This window comes from Caretta caretta, chromosome 2 (assembly GCF_965140235.1).
Source record: "Caretta caretta isolate rCarCar2 chromosome 2, rCarCar1.hap1, whole genome shotgun sequence".
In the NCBI taxonomy this organism is placed as follows: Eukaryota; Metazoa; Chordata; order Testudines; family Cheloniidae; genus Caretta; species Caretta caretta.
In genome coordinates, this window is record NC_134207.1 from 270,609,034 (window position 1) to 270,633,580 (window position 24,547).

At 60.9% G+C, this 24,547-nt stretch overlaps 1 protein-coding gene across 1 annotated transcript in view; it reads left to right on the top strand.

Annotated features, from left to right (window-relative positions):
- NOS3 (nitric oxide synthase 3) overlaps positions 1-24,547 on the top strand; it is a 91,941-nt gene that overhangs the window by 19,088 nt on the left and 48,306 nt on the right. The window contains exons 3-10 of the mRNA XM_048841934.2: positions 3,406-3,554; positions 14,674-14,836; positions 15,108-15,199; positions 16,027-16,168; positions 19,741-19,880; positions 21,643-21,817; positions 22,566-22,667; positions 23,892-24,086. Of these exons, the coding sequence (XP_048697891.2) occupies positions 3,406-3,554; positions 14,674-14,836; positions 15,108-15,199; positions 16,027-16,168; positions 19,741-19,880; positions 21,643-21,817; positions 22,566-22,667; positions 23,892-24,086 (1,158 nt within the window). The remainder of the gene's footprint in view (positions 1-3,405; positions 3,555-14,673; positions 14,837-15,107; positions 15,200-16,026; positions 16,169-19,740; positions 19,881-21,642; positions 21,818-22,565; positions 22,668-23,891; positions 24,087-24,547) is intronic.

Sequence of the window (24,547 nt, forward strand, 5' to 3'; positions counted from 1 at the left end):
CCGGGGCAGGGCGAATGGCTGTATGTTTGGGAGCTTTCCCCCAAGCCCCTCAGTCCCTCAGCATCTAGTGGGGTCGCACCACACTGAGTTCTCAGTCCCAGAATGTCTCCACCTCATGAATATCTTCCAGTTGATCCCCACCTGCCGCTCCCACTGGGGATCAGAGGGGCCTGAGTCCAGGGGGTACAACAAGACCTATCTGCTGGGCATGGGGTGGAAGCCCGTCTGCCACTCTTCCCTGGCCAGCTGTGCCGCAGGAGCTGGCTGGGAGACTGCTTCCTCCAAAGGGGCAGAGCTGAGGGATAGACAACCCGCTGAGAGAGCGGGTATTTCAGGCTGTCTTCTCGTTGCCACCTCGACCCTCTGCGGGCTCTCTCTGGCCAAGATTTCCTTTATCTCGGGACATTGCACCACCCAGTGTCCTTGTGCCCACAGTAATTACATCTCAGGTCCCATGGAGGGGCTGCCTGCTCCGGCGTTCGTGGGCACCCCACATTGGGCTTCCTGGAGTCCCACCTCCGAGAGGTCTCTGGGGGACTCTCCTTCTGAGCCCCCGACTTGGGTCTCCCCCACCCCAGATCTGCTGTTGATAAGGTTGTTTACCAGCGCACCTGGTCCAGTAACCACATCTTAATCTGGAGGACAGATGTAAATCGGCTGCTCCAGTCCCAGCAGATTATACACAGGCGGGGATATTCTCCCAGAGGGGTTGTGACCTCCTTGTCGGTGACGCCCAGGGTCTTGGTTACACCCCGGAATCTTTTCCTATCTGCCAGCGCTAAGACAAGGGGGTTGAATGAACCATCAAGGAAAGGGCCTAGAACCATAGGCACCGACTTCTGCTCCTGCCGGCGAGTGCTCGACCCCAAAACCGTTTCCCATGAGCCTCCAGGGTCCGGAGCCTTTGTGAACAGTTCATAGTCCCCTGTCTCCACCTCGTCCACCTGGCTGGGCACCTCTATGCCTGGGCGGTGCGTACACCCCCCTTCGGGGGAGCTAACCCCCTGCCCCGCCTGTATGGCCGTGGGGCCGAGTGAGGGGGTGAGACGGCAGAGCCGGTCCGCAGGGCCAGCCTGGTTCAAATCCCAGGCCTTCCCAAAGGCAGTGAGGTCAGCTCCCATAGCCCCCCGACCTGTTAAACTGCGGCCTTTCCCCACGTACCCCTCGGTGCGACCTCTTGCCCCTCAGCTTCTCCAGCTCCACTAGCTACCTTGCTCCCAGCTCCAACTCCCAGCGCTTCCAACCTGTCATGGGGGAGCCAGGTCGTGAAGACCCCCAGCTGGACTGGGAACCAGGTCTCGGGGACACCCTGCTGCTGCCTCTGCTGCTTCCAGACCCGCCTGGAATCCCGCTGGGTCTGGAGCCGGCTTCTTGGACCAACCGTCCGTCTCCAGCCAAGCCTTCAGCTGCACCTTGTTCGGCTTCCCAGCTCTTGGCCCTGTCTCCCTGCCCAGGATGGCGATGTCCGTCGGGAGGTGGTGACACGCCATTGTCTTGCTGCTTCCTTTGGCTACCCTTGTCTTACTGCTGCACGCCACTTATTACACAGTACTCCTGGTGGGGTCAGCATCCCACTGCTGCCACCAGCTGTCATGGATCCGCAGGGTCGGTGCTACCCTCCTTGCACTATCCCGTCCTGCCCCACTCCTCCTTGCCTTGTCCCACCCTGCTCTGACCCTTTCTGCCCCGCCCCGCCTCACCCTGCCCTGCCCCCCTGCCCTGCTCCCACCCTGCACCTCCTTTTAGCAGAGCCTGCTGAGTGGCTGCTCCTGTGCAGCCTCTCTAGGCAGGCCTGGAGGACCCACCTCGCTGCTCCTTTCATGGGTGTGGGGATGGGGAGGCCACTGTTTCCACCCAAAGAGTAGCCAGGCCTAGTGGGTATAGGCCTATTCACAGTGGACATAAACATATTACAAAACTTCCCCAGTCCTCACGGGCACTGGGCAAGAAGGATGGGGGGATCCCTGGGCTGGGCTAGCAGGGGGCTGTGGGTCGGGACTGAGGGGCACTGGCAGGGCTGTGGAGGGGGGATCCCTGGGCTGGGCTAGCAGGGGGCTGTGGGTCGGGACTGAGGGGCACTGGCAGGGCTGTGGAGGGGGGATCCCTGGGCTGGGCTAGCAGGGGGCTGTGGGTCGGGACTGAGGGGCACTGGCAGGGCTGTGGAGGGGGGTTCCCAGGTCTGGGCTAGCAGGGGCCTGTGGGTCGGGACTGAGGGGCATTGGCAGGGCTGTGGAGGGGGTTCCCAGGTCTGGGCTAGCAGGGGGCTGTGGGTCGGGACTGAGGGGCACTGGCAGGGCTGTGGAGGGGGGATCCCTGGGCTGGGCTAGCAGGGGGCTGTGGGTCGGGACTGAGGGGCACTGGCAGGGCTGTGGAGGGGGGATCCCTGGGCTGGGCTAGCAGGGGGCTGTGGGTCGGGACTGAGGGGCACGGGCAGGGCTGTGGAGGGGGGATCCCTGGGCTGGGCTAGCAGGGGGCTGTGGGTCGGGACTGAGGGGCACTGGCCGGGGTGTGGAGGGGGGATCCCTGGGCTGGGCTAGCAGGGGGCTGTGGGTCGGGACTGAGGGGCACAGGCAGGGCTGTGGAGGGGGGATCCCTGGGCTGGGCTAGCAGGGGGCTGTGGGTCGGGACTGAGGGGCACTGGCAGGGCTGTGGAGGGGGGATCCCTGGGCTGGGTTAGCAGGGGGCTGTGGGTCGGGACTGAGGGGCACTGGCAGGGCTATGGAGGGGGGTTCCCAGGTCTGGGCTAGCAGGGGGCTGTGGGTCGGGACTGAGGGGCACTGGCAGGGCTGTGGAGGGGGGATCCCAGGGCTGTGGAGGGGGGATCCCAGGGCTGGGCTAGCAGGGGGCTGTGGGTCGGGACTGAGGGGCACTGGCAGGGCTGTGGAGGGGGGATCCCTGGGCTGGGCTAGCAGGGGGCTGTGGGTCGGGACTGAGGGGCACTGGCAGGGCTGTGGAGGGGGGTTCCCAGGTCTGGGCTAGCAGGGGGCTGTGGGTCGGGACTGAGGGGCACTGGCAGGGCTGTGGAGGGGGGATCCCAGGGCTGTGGAGGGGGGATCCCAGGGCTGGGCTAGCAGGGGGCTGTGGGTCGGGACTGAGGGGCACTGGCCGGGGTGTGGAGGGGGGATCCCTGGGCTGGGCTAGCAGGGGGCTGTGGCTCGGGACTGAGGGGCACTGGCAGGGCTGTGGAGGGGGGTCCCAGGGCTGGGCTAGCAGGGGGCTGTGGGTCGGGACTGAGGGGCACTGGCAGGGCTGTGGAGGGGGGATCCCTGGGCTGGGCTAGCAGGGGGCTGCAGGTTGGGGCACCGGCGGGGGGAGGGGGCTCTGCAGCACCAGAGCTGGGGTCCATGCTGGGTCTGACTGCAATAGCCCCCCGGCCTCAGCTCTGTCTGTCTGTCTGTGCTCCAGGAGTTGCCCTGCAGTGGGAAGCGGTGTCTGGGCTCCCTCATGTTCCCCAAGCAGCTGGTTTGCCAGGCAGCTGAGGGGCCCCCGCCCAAGGAGGAGCTGCTGCCCATGGCCCAGGACTTCATCAACCAGTACTACAGATCCATCAAGCGGTGAGTGCCAGCCCCCCGCAGGCACCAAGGCTGCCAGACTGCCACAAGGGAAGCCCAGCGCGGGGGAGTCTTTTCATAAACACCCAACAAACCCCTGCAACGCCCAGGACTCGGGGGGCCGGGGGTGGAATTCAGCTGCCCAGACGCCGGCTGGGGAAATAACACAGCGGGGCCAGATTGTCCAGCAAGCCCCTGGAGTGCACTGGAGCCAGCTTCCTGCTGCACAGGGTGGAGAAGGTGCGCGAGGAGACGCTGCTCTGCCGGGGATTGTGACAACCGGGAGGAGCTGGTTGGGAATTGGAATTGGAAGAAGGGTCCTGCAGGGATCGGTTCTGGCTCCGGTTCTGGTCATAGAATCATAGAATCATAGAATATCAGGGTTGGAAGGGACCTCAGGAGGTCATCTAGTCCAACCCCCTGCTCAAAGCAGGACCAATTCCCAGTTAAATCATCCCAGCCAGGGCTTTGTCAAGCCTGACCTTAAAAACCTCTAAGGAAGGAGATTCCACCACCTCCCTAGGTAACGCATTCCAGTGTTTCACCACCCTCCTAGTGAAAAAGTTTTTCCTACTATCCAACCTAAACCTCCCCCACTGCAACTTGAGACCATTACTCCTTGTCCTGTCATCTGCTATCACTGAGAATAGTCTAGATCCATCCTCTTTGGAACCACCTCTCAGGTAGTTGAAAGCAGCTATCAAATCCCCCCTCATTCTTCTCTTCTGCAGACTAAACAATCCCAGTTCCCCCACCATCTCCTCATAAGTCATGTGTTCCAGACCCCTAATCATCTTTGTTGCCCTTCGCTGGACTCTCTCCAACTTTTCCACATCCTTCTTGTAGTGTGGGGCCCAAAACTGGACACAGTACTCCAGATGAGGCCTCACCAATGTCGAATAGAGGGGAACGATCACGTCCCTCGATCTGCTCGCTATGCCCCTACTTATACATCCCAAAATGCCATTGGCCTTCTTGACTCATATCCAGCTTGACTCATATCCATGTTGACTCATATCCAGCTTCTCGTCCACTGTCACCCCTGGGTCCTTTTCCGCAGAACTGCTGCCAAGCCATTCGGTCCCTAGTCTGTAGCGGTGCATTGGGTTCTTCCGTCCTAAATGCAGGACCCTGCACTTATCCTTGTTGAACCTCATCAGATTTCTTTTGGCCCAATCCTCCAATTTGTCTAGGGCCCTCTGTATCCTATCCCTGCCCTCCAGCATATCTACCACTCCTCCCAGTTTAGTATCATCCGCAAATTTGCTGAGAGTGCAATCCACACCATCCTCCAGATCATTTATGAAGATATTGAACAAAACTGGCCCCAGGACCAACCCTTGGGGCACTCCACTTGATACCGGCTGCCATCTAGACATGGAGCCATTGATCACTACCCGTTGAGCCCGACAGTCTAGCCAACTTTCTACCCACCTTATAGTGCATTCATCCAGCCCATACTTCTTTAACTTGCTGACAAGAATACTGTGGGAGACTGTGTCAAAAGCTTTGCTAAAGTCAAGAAACAATACATCCACTGCTTTCCCTTCATCCACAGAACCAGTAATCTCATCATAGAAGGCGATTAGATTAGTCAGGCATGACCTTCCCTTGGTGAATCCATGCTGACTGTTCCTGATCACTTTCCTCTCATGTAAGTGCTTCAGGATTGATTCCTTGAGGACCTGCTCCATGATTTTTCCAGGGACTGAGGTGAGGCTGACTGGCCTGTAGTTCCCAGGATCCTCCTTCTTCCCTTTTTTAAAGATTGGCACTACATTAGCCTTTTTCCAGTCATCCGGGACTTCCCCCGTTCGCCACGAGTTTTCAAAGATAATGTCCAATGGCTCTGCAATCACAGCCGCCAGTTCCTTCAGCACTCTCGGATGCAACTCGTCCGGCCCCATGGACTTGTGCACGTCCAGCTTTTCTAAATAGTCCCGAACCACTTCTTTCTCCACAGAGGGCTGGCCATCTACTCCCCATGCTGTGTTGCCCAGGGCAGCAGTCTGGGAGCTGATCTTGTTCGTGAAGACAGAGGCAAAAAAACCATTGAGCACATAAGCTTTTTCCACATCCTCTGACACTAGGTTGCCTCCCTCATTCATTAAGGGGCCCACACTTTCCTTGGCTTTCTTCTTGTTGCCAACATACCTGAAGAAACTCTTCTTGTTACTCTTAACATTTCTTGCTAGCTGCAGCTCCAGGTGCGATTTGGCCTTCCTGATTTCACTCCTGCATGCCCGAGCAACATTTTTATACTCTTCCCTGGTCATTTGTCCAAACTTCCACATCTTGTAAGCTTCTTTTTTACGTTTAAGATCCGCAAGGATTTCACTGTTAAGCCAACCTGGTCGCCTGCCATATTTACTGTTCTTTCGACACATCGGGATGGTTTGTCCCTGTAACCTCAATAGGGATTCTTTGAAATACAGCTAGCTCTCCTGGACTCCTTTCCCCTTCATGTTATTCCCCCAGGGGATCCTACCCATCAGTTTCCTGAGGGAGTCGAAGTCTGCTTTCCTGAAGTCCAGGGTCCGTATTCTGCTGGTCAATATCCTCGTCACTGATTTAGATAATGGCGATAATGGCACAGAGAGTGCGCTTATAAAGATTACCGCTGATACCAGCTGGGTGGGGGTGCAAGTTGTCATGGATGCCCAGGACTTGGGCTCTCTCAGCCCCATGCGGTCCCTGGAGGGGACCCCCCTTCAGTGCGACAGCCCTTCTCGGGGGGCCACTCTCTGTCGGGGTTAAGCCCGTCTGCCTCCTGGAACCGCACTTCTCTGAGCCTTAGCACGCCTGTCTCTGCCATGGGCCCCCTCAGGGAGTCCCCTCACTCTGGACCCCTGGGCCCTCCACTCCCAGCGGGAGCAATCCTCCCCGATCTCTAGACCGGAGCGACTCTCAGCCAGCATAAAACAGGAAGGTTTATTGAGCGTCTGAAAACAGCATAGGAAACTCACTGGGCCTCAGGCTGGCCTCCCTCAGCACAGGATATCTAGGTCTGTCCCGCTTCCAGGGGGGCTCTGCCTGCTCCCTCCCTCCAGCCCAGAGCCCCCCTTTGAGCTGTGCATCTGATTTCACCTGCCCCCAAGTCCTGCCTCCGTCCTTTGTCTTCTGTCCCAGGTCAACAGGCTTCCTGAGTCTCCTCTCCGCCTCTCCTCTCAGCCGTCCTCTGGCCCCTCTGGCTGGAACCGGCTGGTCGGGTCACTGGGGTCCTCTCTCCGCAGCACATTGTCCTCCCACCGTCCAGACCCGGCTGTGACTCCTGAGCTGGGCTTCCCGGTCACCCGTCGCTGAGGTATCCATTCTCCAGGCCATTCGCTGGCCCCCTGTAACAACAAACTCCCAGGGAAACTGAGTCCCACCCCCTCTGCATGCAAACCACTGAAAACAACAAGAAACCCCCTTGCTTCCTCACACAAGTGCTTTGGAGGACAGGATTAAAATTCAAAAGGATCCTGACAAACTGGAGAAATGGACTGAAGTAAATTGGATGAAATTCAATAAAGACAAATGCAAAGTACTCCATTTAGGAAGGAACAATCAGTTGCACATGTACACAATGGGAAATGACTGCCTAGGAAGGAGTCCTGCGGAAAGGGATCTGGGGGTCAGAGTGAACCACAAGCTAAATATGAGTCAACAGTGAAACGCTGTTGCAAAAAACCCAAACATTCTTCTGGGCTGTATTTGCAGGAGTGTTGTTGTCACAGAATCACAGGCCCGATGCTCTGGAACTGCTCTGATTGGAGCCAGCCAGGAGTCTAGGTAGCGTGACTCCTTTCAGGGTCACCTGGTCACATTCCCCTCCTGGTTCTCAGGTTATGAAGGGCATCTGCCATCCCTTACATGCAGGCAGCTAGAGCCTCCTCACCTGGCCCTGAGGCTCTCAGCAAAAGTCACACACCCTTATCCCCACAACCTAGACATTGGTACAATACATCGGGAAACTGAGGCATCCACAGTATTCATGCAAAACAGTAAGACTCACATACAACATAACAAGGGAAAACCCCCACTTTGTCACAGTTATAAGCAAGACATGAGAAGTAATTCTTCCACTCCACCCTGCACTGATTAGGCCTCAATTAGAGTATTGTGCAGTTCTGGGCACCACAGTTCAGGAAAGATGTGGACAAATTGGAGAAAGTCCAGAGAAGAGCAACAAAACGGATGAAAGGTCTTAAAAGCATGACCTGTGCGGGAAGATTGAAAATATTGGGTCTGTTTGGTCTGGAGCAGCGAAGACTGAGAGGGGACATGATAATAGTTTTCAAGCATGTAAAAGGTTGTAACAAGGAGGAGGGAGGTAAATTGTTCTCCTGAACCTCTGAGGACAGGACAAGGAGCAATGGGCTTAAATTGCAGCCAGGCCGGGTTAGGTTGGAGATTAGGAAAAACCTCCGACCTGTCAGGGTGGTTCGGCACTGGAATAAATTGCCCAGGGAGGTGGTGGAGTCTCTGTCACTGGAGGGTTTGAAGAGCAGGTTGGAAAAGATGGTCTAGATCAGCGGGTCTCAACGCGCAGCCCGTGGGTGCCCAATGAGCACACAGCTGCGGCCCAGCTGTGAGCTACAGGCCGCAGGGCTGGCGTGGCTGGGCTCCGGGCTGCCGGGCTGCCCTGCCGGCGCGGTGGGGTCTGGGGCCGTCGGGTGGCCACAGTAGCTAAATTGCAGCAGAGACTCTTTTTAGCGGGGTCGATGGCCTGTCGACCAACAGATATTTTGCCGATCTATCTTCCAAATCGGCTGTAGTTTGGCCATAGGCTAATGCTGGTTCAGTCCATGGGCTTTGCCCAAACTTGTGCAAAATTGTCTTCAAAGGAGTCGTTTCCTGGAGGAATGGTGATTTTTCCTGCTCTTTCTGAGCTTTGTTTTTAGGGGACTGTTTTCGCCTGAACGTATCTTTTTATGAATTTTGTTTACCTTTATAATTTTTCCGTGCCCACCCTTGCACTGGGACTTACACAACACGAAAAGTCTGTTCCCACAAAAAACTCTGCCTGACAGAGCCGGAGCGGGGAACGCTGAGCCCCTACCTTCTGGGCTCGATCCTGCTACGACCCAGGGTGTGTTCACCCATGCAATTTTTCCTGACAGATGGGTAGGAGCGAGGACTCTAATCCTCCCCCTTAGGGCCCGAATCATTGATCGCTCTATATGGATGGTATACCTTTTAGCAGTATGTTCAACAATCACAGTGCATGTCTTCCCCCTTTCGCAATGCTCCACCAAAAATGGTATGCTTATAAGAAAGCGCACAGGATCTTTTTCAGGGGAAAAGGCAACTTGCCGCATTTATTGAAGATACAACAATTAGCATACGCATTCAATCACACGACACACACACACACACTGTCCCGCCAGTCAATGTTATAGTTACCAGTTCAGAGTTCGGATCAATCTAGTGGCCAGCTAGGTTGATCACGGGCAGGGAAGAGCTGGGTTCCATCGGTCGCGACACGATGCTCCGGGGAAGTCGTGGCAGGACAAACCCAAAGTTTCATGGCCAGGCCCCCTGCTTATACAGTGATTTTCCTTCCTTGGGACCAATGAGTTTTGCACCATCATGCTGTAATTAATTGTTGTTTGACAAGTGCTTCTTTTCTTACATTGTTTTTTTTATTTTTTATTTAGTTTTTTTATTGGTTTTTAGGGAGTTACCCCAGACTGGTTTTGATCACAGTTATCTTGTCCCCATTGATAGGTGCTTGTTTTATTTTTAGAGTGGTGAATTTTCCCTTTTTTGACATTTTAATTGGGGTGTGCTGTAATTTTCTGGCACCCTTGCATCTGTTTGTGTTTGGTTCGGTGATAGCCTTTATATTTATTTTGTAACTCACACATTCCTCATTCACACACAAACCAGGATTGATTCACACAGGACATTTGCACAGGAACGTCACATTGCAATGCAGAACAAAACCAATTATTGCATTTTTTTTACTTATTTTAAAATGCTAAAAACCTACAGCAAAGTGTGAGTTTGACCTGTGACGGTGCTGCCCGTGGGAGCCTGCTGAGGTCACTCAGTCAGGGTGATCTGCAAACAGACCGGGGCAGACAAACCCCGAATGCTGGTGGATATTCCAATACTTAGATTTACCCAGCCAGCCCAAAACAGCTTCTACAGCACGTCCCTGGTTACTCAGACGTCCAAACAATGCAGTTCCCTTAAAGTATCCAGCCTCAGGCCTCCATCTAGACACACCTGTCAAACATAGGATGATAAACTCTGAAAATCCTATTTCATCATATAACAGAAAAGGTTCTCCTGACCCCAAAGGACCAAGCCCCAGACCCAGGTCAAATGATAACTCAAATCTTACCCCAAATACACACAGTCAATTCTTATTAACTAAACTAAAATATATTAAAAAATAAGAGAGAGTGTGTTGGTTAAAAGATCAATATACAGACAGACTTGAGTTCAATTCTTGAGGTCATATACGTAGCAGAGATGAGTTTGTAGTGGCCAAAAGTCCTTTTAGAAATAGTCATAGAATATCAGGGTTGGAAGGGACCTCAGGAGGTCATCTAGTCCAATACCCGCTCAAAGCAGGACCAATCCCCAATTTTTGCCCCAGATCCCTCAATGGTCCCCTCAAGGATTGAACTCACAACCCTGGGTTTAGCAGGCCAATGCTCAAACCACCAAGCTATCCCTACCCCATTATAGTACAGAGGTTATAGTCCAATGTCCATGTTCAGGGTGACTCCGGTCAGTGACCGGGGATCTCAATCCTTATGGCTTAAGATTTCCCCCTCTTGAAACCCAAAGCAGATCTGAGATGAAGAAGGATCGTGTCCCAGGGTTTTTATACATTTCCAGCAGCCTTTTGGCCTGAGAAAACAATCGGCTTCACTTTCCTTCTCCCAAACATCCTGGCAATTAGCACAGGGTCATTTATCCATTAAGCAGTTCAGATACCGGTTACCGCAACCTTCGAAGAGACATACAGACAATAATACGATTTCACTCCAGTGTCTTCCTAAATGTTAATACTCCTTTTTTGATCTTTGAATCAAAGCTATAGCGATAGACAAGACTTGTTTGCTGACCTCACAAGACCTGAGCAAACATCTCCCCTTCTACCTCTAACAATGCCGGCTGCATTTCACAGCTCTATTCATTTCCATCTCTTCCTAACCCGTCTTTAAAGTTCGGCCATGGGTCAGGTCAGTCTGGGAGTTCATTAACTCTTTCTGGCCCTGTCACCTGTCAATGAGATATATTACACTCATAACATCACGCTGTGTCTCAGGTTCAGAGGGAAGAGTGGGTAGCGGAGTCTGCAGAGCAGAACAGCTGGGCAGCTGATCTCTGGAGAATGCAGGGGAGGGCAGGTTTACTCTCCTCTCCGGACACTTTGGATATGACTGGTAGTCTCTCAGTGAACTTAACATCTGATTCCGTTGGCAAGGGAAGGACAACAGAACTTTGAGTCTGGCTTGTCAGTGAAAATGGATGGTTTCTCTTTAAGACAGAGTCCAACCTTGGAATCGGTAGCAGTTAAGGATCTGAAAACTGAGGAGCTGGCTCCTGTCTCTGATAATGCAAATTACTTGGCTGGCAGGGAGAAGAAGGACTTGCTAATAACTGTTAGCACAGAGAGGTTTCAGAGTAACAGCCGTGTTAGTCTGTATTCGCAGAAAGAAAAGGAGTACTTGTGGCACCGATGAAGTGAGCTGTAGCTCATGAAAGCTTGTGCTCAAATAAATTGGTTAGTCTCTAAGGTGCCACAAGTCCTCCTGTTCTGTTAGGACAGAGAGCATGCCCAATCAGCCAGTGAATTTGGTTAAGCGACAGAAATCAGGGTTTGATCCTTCAGGACAGGAAGGAAAGAGAGACCTTAATTCTGCAAAGGGAAGCCACAGGGTAACCATAAAATGTCCAAACGCCAATGGAATTGAGCCAAAGGTGTGGAATAACAAACATAATTGTAGATGGACACTTGTGATGGATTTGTTGCTATTGCTCATGGTAATTCTTGTAACTAGGGTGTTGCTATTACCAAGAACTATAAAAATGTCCAATGTGCCTAATCTTTTGGAAAATCCCTTGAACATATTTAAAGTGATACATGAGAACGCACCTTATGTTAAAAGGCCTGGTAATAGTGATCTTGCACAGTTAATTCCCATGAACAGACTTGGAAATTTTCACAGGGGCAAAGACATTCCAGACTTGATGTGCTGTATGAAAAGGGAAACTGAGGCACACAATCCTATTGCTTTCACGGCTAAATGCCAAGATTCCTATACTATGGACAACATTAATATAATGTTGAAGTAAAAAGAAAGCGGTACAGAGTTTAAGCATAGATGTTTCTGGTTATCAGGGAATAAGGTACAGATTATCAAGGGGTGCGAAATTCAGTTTAGGAATGGGTGGTGTAAGGAATACATAATCTGCAATCTCCCTGATTGGGGATAAAAGTTTAACCAGTCAAAGAACAGACATTGAGATATGGGGGTATGTTGTCCATATAATGGATATGTTTAGGTGTTATCTACATTGACTTGATGTTAATTGGGTTTCAAACATTTGCCAGAGGTTGTATGGATAAGGTAGCTATGTTCTTTAGCTCTTGGCAAGATCACATGAGACCTACAGGAACCACGATGCAAGAGCAGATCCAATCCACTATTGTTCTAACCAAGTTTTACCTTGAGTTTGTGAAGAGATTCAATCATGTTATTGAACAGGACTTTGATAAACTATTTCTGTTATACACTAATACGGCTTCTAACCCAGTACAAGCTGTTATGAGACAGAACCCAGGATGGGGAGCTCTTGGGATGCAGTCAGTGATGTTTGTGTCATCTCCTCCTGCATCAATTTTCCATTGGGGGTGTCATGTTATGAGTGTAATATGGTATCTCATTGAAAGGTGGCAGGGCCAGAAAGAGTTAATTAACTCCCAGACTGACCTGACCCAGGGCCAAACTTTAAAGACGGGTTAGGAAGAGATGGAAATGAATAGAGCTTTGAAATGCAGCCGGCATTGTTAGAGGTAGAAGGGGAGATGTTTGTTCAGGTCTTGTGAGGTCAGCAAACAAGTCTTGTCTATCACTGTGGCTTTAATTCAAAGATCAAAAAAGGAATATTAACATTTAGGAAGACACTGGAGTGAAATTGTATTATTGTCTGTATGTCTCTTCGAAGGCGGTAACCTATATCTGAACTGCTTAATGGATAAATGACCCTGTGCTCATTGCCAGGATGTTTGGGAGAAGGAAAGTGAAGCCGATTGTTTACTCAGGCTAAAAGGCTGCTGGAAGTGTATAAAGACCTTGGGACACGATCCTTCTTCATCTCAGATCTGCTTTGGGTTTCAAGAGGGGGAAACCTTAAGCCATAAGGATTGAGATCCCCGGTCACTGACTGGAGTCACCCTGAACATGGACATTGGACTATAACCTCTGGACTATTTCTAAAAGGACTTTTGGCCACTACAAACTCACCTCTGCTACGTATCTGACCTCAAGAATTGAACTCAAGTCTGTCTGTATATTGATCTTTTAACCAACACACTCTCTCTTATTTTTTAATACATTTTAGTTTAGTTAATAAGAATGGACTGTAAGCATGTATTTGGGGTAAGATCTGAGTTATCATTTGACCTGGGTCTGGGGCTTGGTCCTTTGGGATCAGGAGAACCTTTTCTTTTATACGATGAAATAAGATTTTCAGAGTTTATCATCCTATGTTTGACAGGTGTGTCTGGATGGAGGCCTGAGGCTGGATACTTTAAGGGAACTGTGTTGTTTGGACGTCTGAGTAACCAGGGAGGTGCTGTAGAAGCTGTTTTGGGCTGGCTGGGTAAATCTAAGTATTGGAATATCCACCAGCATTCGGGGTTTGCCTGCCCCGGTCTGTTTGCAGATCACCCTGACTGAGTGACCTCAGTGACCCTAAAAGGTCTGTCACTCCCTTGAAATCAGCTCAGACACAGATTCTGGCTGATGCGTTTCTCCCAATGGCCCCTTAGGCCATTGCTTGCTGGTATTTAAAAAGGGTGGCTGGCAGGAAATGGTTAAATCATACAGCAATACGTTTAATACATGCTACATTATTATTTTTTATTTTAAATTATATAAAATACAAACATAAAATCCTCCTATTACAGTCAGTTGCGGGGCTGCCCTCCTCCACGCGGCGGGGTCCATAGCCGCCGGGACTGCTCTGCCCCATGCGGCGGGGTCGGGGCTTCTGGGCTGCCCTGCCCCTCGCAGCAGGGTCCGGGTCTGCCCTGCTGCCCAGCCCTTCACCGGGGTCCACTCTTGGCCCCACTCTGGGCGGGGCGGGTGCTGGGCACAGGGGTTGCGGGGGCGCCGTGGCTCTCTACCTGTGCCCTGGTAACACATTGTGGGCCACAAGGAGGTTGAGACCCCTGGTCTGGATAATACATAGTCCTGCCCCAGTGCAGGCCACGGGACGAGATGACCTGCAGTTCTCTGGTGCGCTCACACCTTGAATACTGGGTCCAGCTCTGGACGCCCAGCCTCGAGCATCAAGTGGAGCTGGAAGAGGGTCAGAGAGGGCCGGGAAGAGGACCGGGGGATGGAACAGCTTCCACATGACGAGAGACTAGGGTTGTTCAGCTTGGCCAAGAGACGAGGGAGGGGCACGACTGAGTGACGCGGCCGTGATATTTACCCCTCCCGTGACACAAAATCTAGGGGCCACGGGACGAAATTAACAGGTGGCAGGTTTAAACCAAATCCAAGGAAGGACTTTGTCACCCAATGCCAGGGCTGCTGGGACAGTGTGTGTGCCGAGAGCCATGGAACCAAACTGTAACCCTGGAGATCATGGAAACCACTTCAAGCCAGGGGGTGCGGCAGCCCCGCCAACCCCCTAGTTCCAGCCCCTCTGCCCAACGTACAACCAGTGGAACTCACTGCCAGGGGATGTTGTGAAGGCCAAGACTATAACTGAGTTCAAAAAAAGAACTAGACCAGTTCCTGGAGGGTAGGTCCCTCAATGGCTATTAGCCAGGACGGGCAGGGACACAACCCCACGCTCCGGGTGTCCCTCACCCTCTGCCTTCCAGGAGCTGGGCATGGGCGACAGGACGGATCACCCCACATTGCCTGTTCTCTTCCCACAGGGCTGACTCCAGGGTCCACGTGCAGCGGCTGCAGGAGGTGGAACAGGAGATCGAGGCCACGGGCACCTACCAGCTGCTGGAGCCGGAGCTGATCTTTGGGGCCAAGCAGGCCTGGCGCAATGCCGCCCGCTGCCTGGGTCGCATCCAGTGGAACAAGCTGCAGGTGGGGGGCACCACTGCTACCAGCTGGGTTAGCACAGGGCAGTGCCAGGACAGGGCCCCCAGGGCTCCCCATTCGCCCCCAGGCAGGGCCCCCCTCCTGCCCCGGCAGGGCCCCTGGGGCTCCCACTCCCAGGATCGGGGCAGAGCCGGTGCTTCCACGCCCCGGGTGGTGAGGGCTGCTCAGGACAGCGGGGCCGAGGGCTCAGAGCGGGGGGCTGCCGTGCACAGGGCCTGGGGGCTGCTGCTCTGCCGCTAACTGCTGCTCCCTGAAGGTGTTCGACGCCCGCGACTGCACCAGCGTCCAGGAGATGTTCGGCTTCCTGTGCACCCATCTCCAGTACGCCACCAACCGAGGCAACCTCCGGTGAGACGCCCGCCCCACCCGGGGCCCACCCGCTGCCCCGGGCCGGCCCCCCACGGCGCCACCCCACCCGGGCCCGCCCCCTAGGGGCTCCCCCGCCTCCCTGGGCCCACCCCCCCATCGCACCACCGCCCCCCCCGGACCCACCCACCCACGGATCCCCTGCCTCCCCGGGCCGGCCCCCCACGGCGCCACCCCACCCGGGCCCGCCCCCTAGGGGCTCCCCCACCTCCCTGGGCCCACCCCCCATCACACCACCGCCCCCCCGGACCCAACCCCCACGGATCCCCTGCCTCCCCGGGCCGGCCCCCCACGGCGCCACCCCACCCGGGCCCGCCCCCTAGGGGCTCCCCCACCTCCCTGGGCCCACCTCCCCATCGCACCACCGCCCCCCCCGGACCCACCCACCCACGGATCCCCTGCCTCCCCGGGCCAGCCCCCCACAGAGCCACCCCCACCCGGGCCCGCCCCCTAGGGGCTCCCCCGCCTCCCTGGGCCCACCTCCCCATCGCACCACCGCCCCCCCCGGACCCACCCACCACGGATCCCCTGCCTCCCCGGGCTGGCCCCCCACGGTGCCACCCTCACCCGGGCCCACCTCCTAGGGGCTCCCCCGCCTCCCTGGGCCCACCCCCCCATCGCACCACGGCCCCCCCGGACCCACTCCCCCCGGATCCCCTGCCTCCCCGGGCCGGCCCCCCACGGCGCCACCCCCCACCCAGGCCCGGACCCTGCAGTGCCACCTGCCTCTCCAGGCCCACCCCCACCAGGGCCACCTGCCCAGCCGGGCCCATCCCCCCGGGTGGCTCTGACCCACGCCTCTCTCACAGGTCGGCCATCACCATCTTCCCGCAGCGCGCGCCGGGCCGGGGCGACTTCCGCATCTGGAACAGCCAGCTGATCCGCTACGCCGGGTACCGGCAGCCGGACGGCTCTGTGCTGGGGGACCCGGCCAACGTCGACATCACCGAGGTGGGGCAGCCGGGACTGGGGAGAGCCCCCCGCCCTGCCGCTCCGCGATTCCTGCCCCCCGCCCTGCCCCTGAGCACCACCTTGCCCTGCTCCTCAGCGCCCCTCTCCCCTGCCCCCAACCCTGCCCCTCAGCACCCCCTGCCCTGCCCCCCACCCTGCCCCTCAGCTCCCCCTGCCCTGCCCCCCTGCAGCACAGCACCCCATGTCCTGCCTCCATTCCCTGCCCAGCCCCCTGCACTGCAGCATCCCCTGATGAGCCCCCCCATCCTACTCTCGGCAGCACAGGGGGCCCCCCCCTCAGCTTCACGCTGGGGCATTGGGGCCAGAACAGACTGGGGGGGCAGCGCCCCCTGCTGGGCAAGCAGCCCCTGCTGGACACTCACTAGGCTGCTGGTCTGGGTCCCCCATGTGGGCCCCAGGGGCTCTGAGCTTCCTGCTGGGGTCTGAGAGCTGGGGGGCTGAGCGCAGGGGGTTGAGTGGGGGGGCTGAGAGCAGGGGGGTTGGGAGGTTGATTGGGGGGCTGAGAGCAGAGGGTTGACTGGGGGGGCTGAGAGTGGGGGGGTTGGGGGGTTGGAAGGGTTGATTGGGGGGCTGAGAGCAGAGGGGTTGGGAGGTTGATTGGGGGGCTGAGTGCAGGGGGCTGAGTGGAAGGGGCTGAGAACAGGGGGGTTGGGAGGTTGATTGGTGGGCTGAGTGCAGGGGGTTGAGTGGAAGGGGCTGAGAGCAGGGGGGTTGGGAGGTTGATTGGGGGGCTGAGAGCAGAGGGTTGACTGGGGGGGCTGAGAGTGGGGGGGTTGGGGGGTTGGAAGGGTTGATTGGGGGGCTGAGAGCAGAGGGGTTGGGAGGTTGATTGGGGGGCTGAGTGCAGGGGGCTGAGTGGAAGGGGCTGAGAGCAGGGGGGTTGGGAGGTTGATTGGGGGGCTGAGTGCAGGGGGCTGAGTGGGAGGATCTGAGAGCGGAGGGGTTGAGTGGGGGCAGCTGAGAGCAGGGGGGTTGGGGCATTGGAAGGGTTGATTGGGGGGGCTGAGGGAGAGGGTTGAGTGGGAGGGCTGAGGGGGGGTTGGGGGGTTGGAACGGTTGATTGGGGGCTGAGAGCAGAGGGTTGAGTCGGGGGGCTGAGAGCAGAGAGGGGCTGGGCTCATGCTCTCAGGGGCCCCCCAGGCCAGCCCCCTGCAGTGCTGCTGCCCAGGCCTGGAGACTAGTGCACCCCCAGCTGGGCTGGGCAGGGCCCCTGCCATGGGGCTGCGCTGGCGAGCCCGGTGCCCGCTGCAGCCAGCCTCTGTGCCTGGCCCTGGGGCTCTGCCCCCAGCTCTGGGTACAAAGGGCAGGGTCGACGCCTCATCTCTATGGTCCTTCCCCTGGGGGTCCCTCGGCTCCCCCGCACCTGTGGGGCCCCGATCCCGACACAGGCAGCCCCCGTCCTGCCACAGAACGGCCATCGCCCCTCTGGGCTGCAGCTGCTGCCAGCATGGCAGCGCCCGGGCCCAGCCAGCACCTAGCTCGGTGCTGGGCGCTGGGTGCTGGGGGCTGGGCGCTGGGTGCTGGCAGTGGGCGCTGGTGGTTAAGGGCTGGGTGGTGGGGCTGAGCTCTGGGGGTCGGCGGTGGGAGCTGAACGGTGGGTGCTGGGTGCTGGGGGTTGGGTGCTGGGGGTTGGGCGCTGGGTGCTGGGGGTTGGGCGCTGGGTGATGGTGGTTAAGGGCTGGGTGGTGGGGCTGAGCTCTGGGGGTCGGCGGTGGGAGCTGAATGGTGGGTGCTGAGGGTTGGGTGCTCGGCGCTGGGGGCTGGGTGCTGGGGGTTGGGCGCTGGGTGCTGGGCGCTGGAGGCTAAGCAGGGGGGCCGCCCTCAGACACGACACGGTTGCAACTCAGCAGCGGCACCAGGACAACCCGCCCCGGCCCCGCTCTCGGCCCCGGCCCCGGCCCCGCTCTCCGACCCGCAGCCCGGCCCCGGCCCCGCTCTCCGACCCGCAGCCCGGCCCCGCTCTCCGCCCCGCAGCCCGGCCCCATACCCGCTCTCCGACCCGCAGCCCGGCCCCGGCCCCGCTCTCCGCCCCGCAGCCCGGCCCCGGCCCCGCTCTCCGACCCGCAGCCCGGCCCCGGCCCCGCTCTCCGCCCCGCAGCCCGGCCCCATACCCGCTCTCCGACCCGCAGCCCGGCCCCGGCCCCGCTCTCCGCCCCGCAGCCCGGCCCCGGCCCCGCTCTCCGACCCACAGCCCGGCCCCAGCCCCGCTCTCCGCCCCGCAGCCCGGCCCCATACCCGCTCTCCGCCCCGCAGCCCGGCCCCGGCCCCGCTCTCCGACCCGCAGCCCGGCCCCGCTCTCCGCCCCGCAGCCCGGCCCCATACCCGCTCTCCGACCCGCAGCCCGGCCCCGGCCCCGCTCTCCGCCCCGCAGCCCGGCCCCGGCCCCGCTCTCCGACCCGCAGCCCGGCCCCATACCCGCTCTCCGCCCCGCGGCCCGGCCCCATACCCGCTCTCCGCCCCGCGGCCCGGCCCCGGCCCCGCTCTCCGCCCCGCAGCCCGGCCCCGGCCCCGCTCTCCGCCCCGCAGCCCGGCCCCGGCCCCGCTCTCGGCCCCGGCCCCGGCCCCGCTCTCCGACCCGCAGCCCGGCCCCGGCCCCGCTCTCCGACCCGCAGCCCGGCCCCGCTCTCCGCCCCGCAGCCCGGCCCCATACCCGCTCTCCGACCCGCAGCCCGGCCCCGGCCCCGCTCTCCGCCCCGCAGCCCGGCCCCGGCCCCGCTCTCCGACCCGCAGCCCGGCCCCGGCCCCGCTCTCCGCCCCGCAGCCCGGCCCCATACCCGCTCTCCGACCCGCAGCCCGGCCCCGGCCCCGCTCTCCGCCCCGCAGCCCGGCCCCGGCCCCGCTCTCCGACCCACAGCCCGGCCCCAGCCCCGCTCTCCGCCCCGCGGCCCGGCCCCATACCCGCTCTCCGCCCCGCAGCCCGGCCCCGGCCCCGCTCTCCGACCCGCAGCCCGGCCCCGCTCTCCGCCCCGCAGCCCGGCCCCATACCCGCTCTCCGACCCGCAGCCCGGCCCCGGCCCCGCTCTCCGCCCCGCAGCCCGGCCCCGGCCCCGCTCTCCGACCCACAGCCCGGCCCCAGCCCCGCTCTCCGCCCCGCGGCCCGGCCCCATACCCGCTCTCCGCCCCGCAGCCCGGCCCCGGCCCCGCTCTCCGCCCCGCAGCCCGGCCCCAGCCCCGCTCTCCGCCCCGCGGCCCGGCTCCGGCCCCGCTCTCCGACCCGCAGCCCGGCCCCGGCCCCGCTCTCCGACCCGCAGCCCGGCCCCAGCCCCGCTCTCCGACCCGCAGCCCGGCCCCATACCCGCTCTCCGCCCCGCGGCCCGGCCCCATACCCGCTCTCCGACCCGCAGCCCGGCCCCAGCCCCGCTCTCCGACCCGCAGCCCGGCCCCATACTCGCTCTCCGCCCCGCGGCCCGGCCCCATACCCGCTCTCCGCCCCGCGGCCCGGCCCCGGCCCCGCTCTCCGACCCGCGGCCCGGCCCCATACCCGCTCTCCGACTCGCGGCCCGGCCCCATACCCGCTCTCCGCCCCGCACTCACAGACTCTCCCCTGGCAGCTCTGTATCCAGCACGGCTGGACCCCTGGGCACGGCCGCTTTGATGTCCTGCCCCTGCTGCTGCAGGCACCAGACGAGGCCCCGGAGCTCTTCCTCCTGCCGCCCGAGCTGGTCCTGGAGGTGCCCATCCAGCACCCCACGTGAGTACCGGGGGCAGAGCAGGCAGGGCTGGGACCCGCCCTGTCCCGCCGGGCAGGCGCCAGTTCCTGCTGATCCCTTGGGCAACTCGCCTGGTAGTGTAAGTGGGGGATAGTCCCGCTCTTGTGGGGAACTTTCCTGGCTTCTGCACGACCCCGGTGAAGTGGGCTAGCGAAAGGATCTGAGACCTCGCTCCTGCTTCCTTTACCCAGTGGCCTCCCTGCCCTGGAGGGCTCCCCTTCCACTCTCCCGTCTGGCAGAGTCCTCGTAACCCCGACAAGGCTGGGCCCAGGAGTCCTGGGGGGCTCAACCCCCAACCCTGCTGCGGTCACCTAGGACCGGGGCTAGGGTGTCCCCACCCCGGGGTACTCTCTCTGCCCTGGGCACTTCTCTGACCCACTGACCATTACATACAAGTTAAAGCAAATGCAAGTTATTTAATCAACAATTAATTTTAAAAAGAATAAGGGAAAATGGGAAAGGTGAAAGGAAACACATCACCCCGCTCTGTGGCAGGGAAGATCACAAACAGTGTCTCTGGAACGTCAGGGCAGTTCACAGTCTGCTCCTGGTAAGCCCCAGGCCCCTTCTCAGGCCCTGGCCGTGCTGCAGGGATGCTGCGGGTCGGACACTCGCTCTGGTGGTGGCCACACGCTCTCAGGCTCGAAGTGGCAGGACCCTTCTTCCCAGTGTGGCCCCCGCCCTGTCGGGGTTACGATCCAAGCCTGGCCTGCAGACCCCCTTGGCTGAGGCGTCTCCCTGTGCGGGGCCCGCTGCCCAGGGTCCCCCTCGCTCTCCCCAGCTGCTCACCGCACCCAGCTCCGGACTGCTCCAGCCCCAGCCCCACCCCTCGGTCTCTGCACGGCTGCTGCTGCCTCCAGCTCCCTGGGCCGCTTCGCTGCCCCCCTGGCTCTGGTCGCTGCAGCTCCGCTCCCTGGACAGGTCTGATCTGCCGGCTGCTTCTGTGACTCGGCTCCCAGCCCTGACCTGCTCCCTGGGCCGCTTCGCTGGCCCCCTGGCTCTGGTTGCTGCAGCTCCGCTCCCTGGACAGGGGCTGCTCTCTCTGGATCTGGCCCAGCTCAGCTCGGGCCCCTGCTCTCCCCTTAGCTCGGCCCCACTCTGTCCGACCTAGGCAAATCCAGCTCACACGGAGGATGGGACCCCCCTGGCCCCCTGACTCCCTGATTAGCCTGGCCCCCCTGTCAAACAGGCTGACCTGGAGCATTGGCCTCTCCCCATTGCCCCTGGGGACTGTCAGTCTCAGGGTCCTGGTTTCCCATAGACCCTTCCCCTTCCTTTTGGTACTGGGAGCTAGCAACCAAAACCCCCCCACTGAGTGTCAGTAAGGGGGCAACAGTCCCCTTACAGTAGGGTGCGGGGGAGCAGCGCGGGGCGTGGGGCGGTGCCAGGGGGCAGCGCGGGGCGTGGGGCGGTGCCAGGGTGCAGCGCGGGGCCTGGGGCGGTGCCAGGGGGCAGCGCGGGGCCTGGGGCGGTGCCAGGGGGCAGCACTCGGGCTGGGGTCCCGGGGATGGGGTGACCGTTCTCTCCCAGAACATCAGGTCCCAGCAGGGCTGGGGGCAGAAGGAGGCTCCCGGGGAACCAGCAGCCCGGCGGGGAGGGAGCCCGGTCTGGTGGTCAGAGCAGGGGGCTGGGCACCAGGACGCCTGGGTTCCGTTCCTGGGGGTGCTGTCGGAGGGGCCGTGTGGTTGGGGCGCGTCCCTTCGCTCCGTCCCGCCCGTGCCCTGAGTGTGGTGTCGGGCGCAGGCTGCCGTGGTTCGGGGAGCTGGGCCTGCGGTGGCATGCGCTGCCCGCCGTGGCCAACCTGCTGCTGGAGATCGGGGGCCTGCAGTTCCCGGCCGCCCCCTTCAACGGCTGGTACGTGGGCAGCGAGATCGGCATGCGCAACTTCTGTGACAGCAACCGCTACAACCTGCTGCAGGTACGGACTGCCCCCCAGCTCCCGCCCCCCAGCTCCCCCCCCAGCTCCCCCACCGCTACAACCTGCTGCCGGTACGGACTGCCCCCCAGCTCCCCCCCCCGCCCCCCAGCTCCCACCCCCCAGCTCCCCCACCGCTACAACCTGCTGCAGGTACGGACTGCCCCCCAGCTCCCACCCCCCCCGCCCCCCAGCTCCCCCCCCAGCTCCCCCACCGCTACAACCTGCTGCAGGTACGGACTGCCCCCCGCCCCCCAGCTCCCCCCCCAGCTCCCCCACCCCCCACCGCTACAACCTGCTGCCGGTATGGACTGCCCCCCAGCTCCCCCCCCCACCCCCCAGCTCCCCCACCGCTACAACCTGCTGCAGGTACGGACTTCCCCCCACGGACTGTGGGGCAGGAGGTCGCGTGGGGGCAGGGCCGGGGGGTGACGGTCCCTGTGGGGCAGAAGGCGGCGCGAGGGCAGGGCCGGGGCTGGGAGTGACGGTCCCTGTGGGGCAGGAGGCGGCGTGGGGGCAGGGCCAGGGGGTGACGGTCCCTGTGGGGCAGGAGGTGGCGTGGGGGCAGGGCCGGGAGGTGACAGTCCCTGTGGGGCAGAAGGCGGCGCGGGGGCAGGGCCGGGGCTGGGAGTGACGGTCCCTGTGGGGCAGGAGGCGGCGCGGGGGCAGGGCCAGGGGGTGACGGTCCCTGTGGGGCAGGAGGTGGCATGGGGCAGGGCTGGGGCTGGGAGTGACGGTCCCTGTGGGGCAGGAGGTGGCCCTGCACATGGGGCTGGACACCCGGAAGACCTCGTCCCTGTGGAAGGACAAGGCCGCGGTGGAGATCAACGTCGCCGTGCTGCACAGCTTCCAGGTAGGGGCCGGGAAGAGCGACCGGGTGTGGGGAGCACGGGGTGGGGGGCAGAGCTATGGGGGGGTTTCGAGCCCCTACGGCCCTGGCCCTGTCTCGGGTCCCGCACCCACTGCTGGGTGCTCGCTGTAACCCCCCCACCTCCCGGGGGGGCTCAGTCTGCCCCTCTCGCGGCACCGAGACGTAGAGGGGGGTGAGTGAGTGTCTCACCCTCCCTCTGTGAGCTGGGTCCCCCTGCCCGGCCCCCGGCTCAGTCCCGGGCCGCCAGAGTCCCCTGCCCTCAGACCCACCCTGCCCCACGGCCTCCGAGAGCTGGGGCAGGCTCCGCGCTCGCCTGGCAGCTGGGAAGCGGATCACACACGGCAAGCACTCGCCAGCTGTCACAGACCCACAGGGTCGGGGCTGCCCCCCAGCTTTGGAACGGTCTCTGGGAGGCCCCTTCTCTGTGCCAGCCCCCTGGGAGTCTCGCTCTGCCTCCAGGGTGAGCCACGCGGCCTCACCGCCCCCTAGACTGGCCCTCTGGGCCTGCAGCTCCCCCCCCCACCCCCACGAGCTCCGGGCAGCGAGTCCCCCGGAGACAGCCCCTGAGGGAGACTCGGCCGCTCTGCAGGGATCAGGGCCCCTCGCCCAGCCCCTGGAGGGACCCTCCCAGCGCGGGCACAGCTGGGGTCACTCGTTAGCTGGGGCCCGGCCTAGGGGGCCCTTAGGGCAGCCCGGGGCAATGAAGGGTGAAGCAGGGTCCGTCCTGGCCAGCCCCGAGCCCAGCCCGGCTGTGGGGAACCCTCGGGTCTGGCTCTGGGCGTCCTGTTGCAGGCCCTGCGTGCTAGGATGCAGCTCTCTCCTCTCCGGCTGGGCCACACTGCGCCTAGGCCAGCGCAGCGCAAATAAGCCCTTGGCCAGGGGATGCGCTGGGGCTGTCCCAGGCGATGCCACGTCAACCACCCTGCTTTGCCAGCAGCCTTTGGGGTCCCAGTTCCCCGGGGCGGGGCAGGGTGGGGGCTGCTCATTCCCAAGGGAGTTGGCAGACTGCCCCAGACCCACATGCAGCTCAGAGAACTCACATGGGCGCTGGCTCCGGGGACTGACTTGGTTCCCTGCCTTCAGGGGGACGCCCTGGTTCCCTGCCCTGGGGTGGGGCCTGTCTCGAGGGGGCAGGGGCGTGACTTGGTGCCCTGCGGGGGTAGGAGGCTGGTTCTGCCATCTGTTCCTTTCCTTCCACCCCCCCAGGTTGCCAAGGTGACAATCGTGGATCACCACGCGGCCACGGAGTCCTTCGTCAAGCACATGGAGAACGAGCTGCAGATGCGCGGGGGGTGCCCAGCCGACTGGGTCTGGATCGTGCCCCCCATCTCGGGCAGCCTCACGCCCGTGTTCCACCAGGAGATGGTCAACTACTTGCTCTCGCCCTGCTTCCGGTACCAGGTGGGCTCCTGGATCCAGGTCCAGATTAACGCAGGAGCTTTAGGGGCTGCAGCCCAGGGTCCCAGGCTAAGGGGGGCCCGGTGCCGCAGGACTCAGGCAGGCTGCCTGCATGCCATGGCCCCACACCGTTGCCAGAAGCATCCAGCTGCTGGCATGTCTCTATGGCCCCTGCCCCCAGCACCCTCCCTGCAGCTCCCACTGGCCGGTTCCACTGCGGGGGTGGTGCTTGCGGGCACGGGCAGTGCCAGGAGACACTCTGTCCCCCTCCCCACAGCCGAGCACAGAGATGTGCCAGCAGCCGGCCGCTTCCGGGAGCGGCGTGGGGCCATGGCATGCAGGCAGCCTGCCTGAGCCCCGCTGCGCCGCTGGCCGGGAGCCACCTGTGGTGAGCGCCTCCTGGCCGGAGCCTGCACCCTGCACCCCCTCCTGCACCCCAACCCCCTGCCCCTCCTGCACCAAAA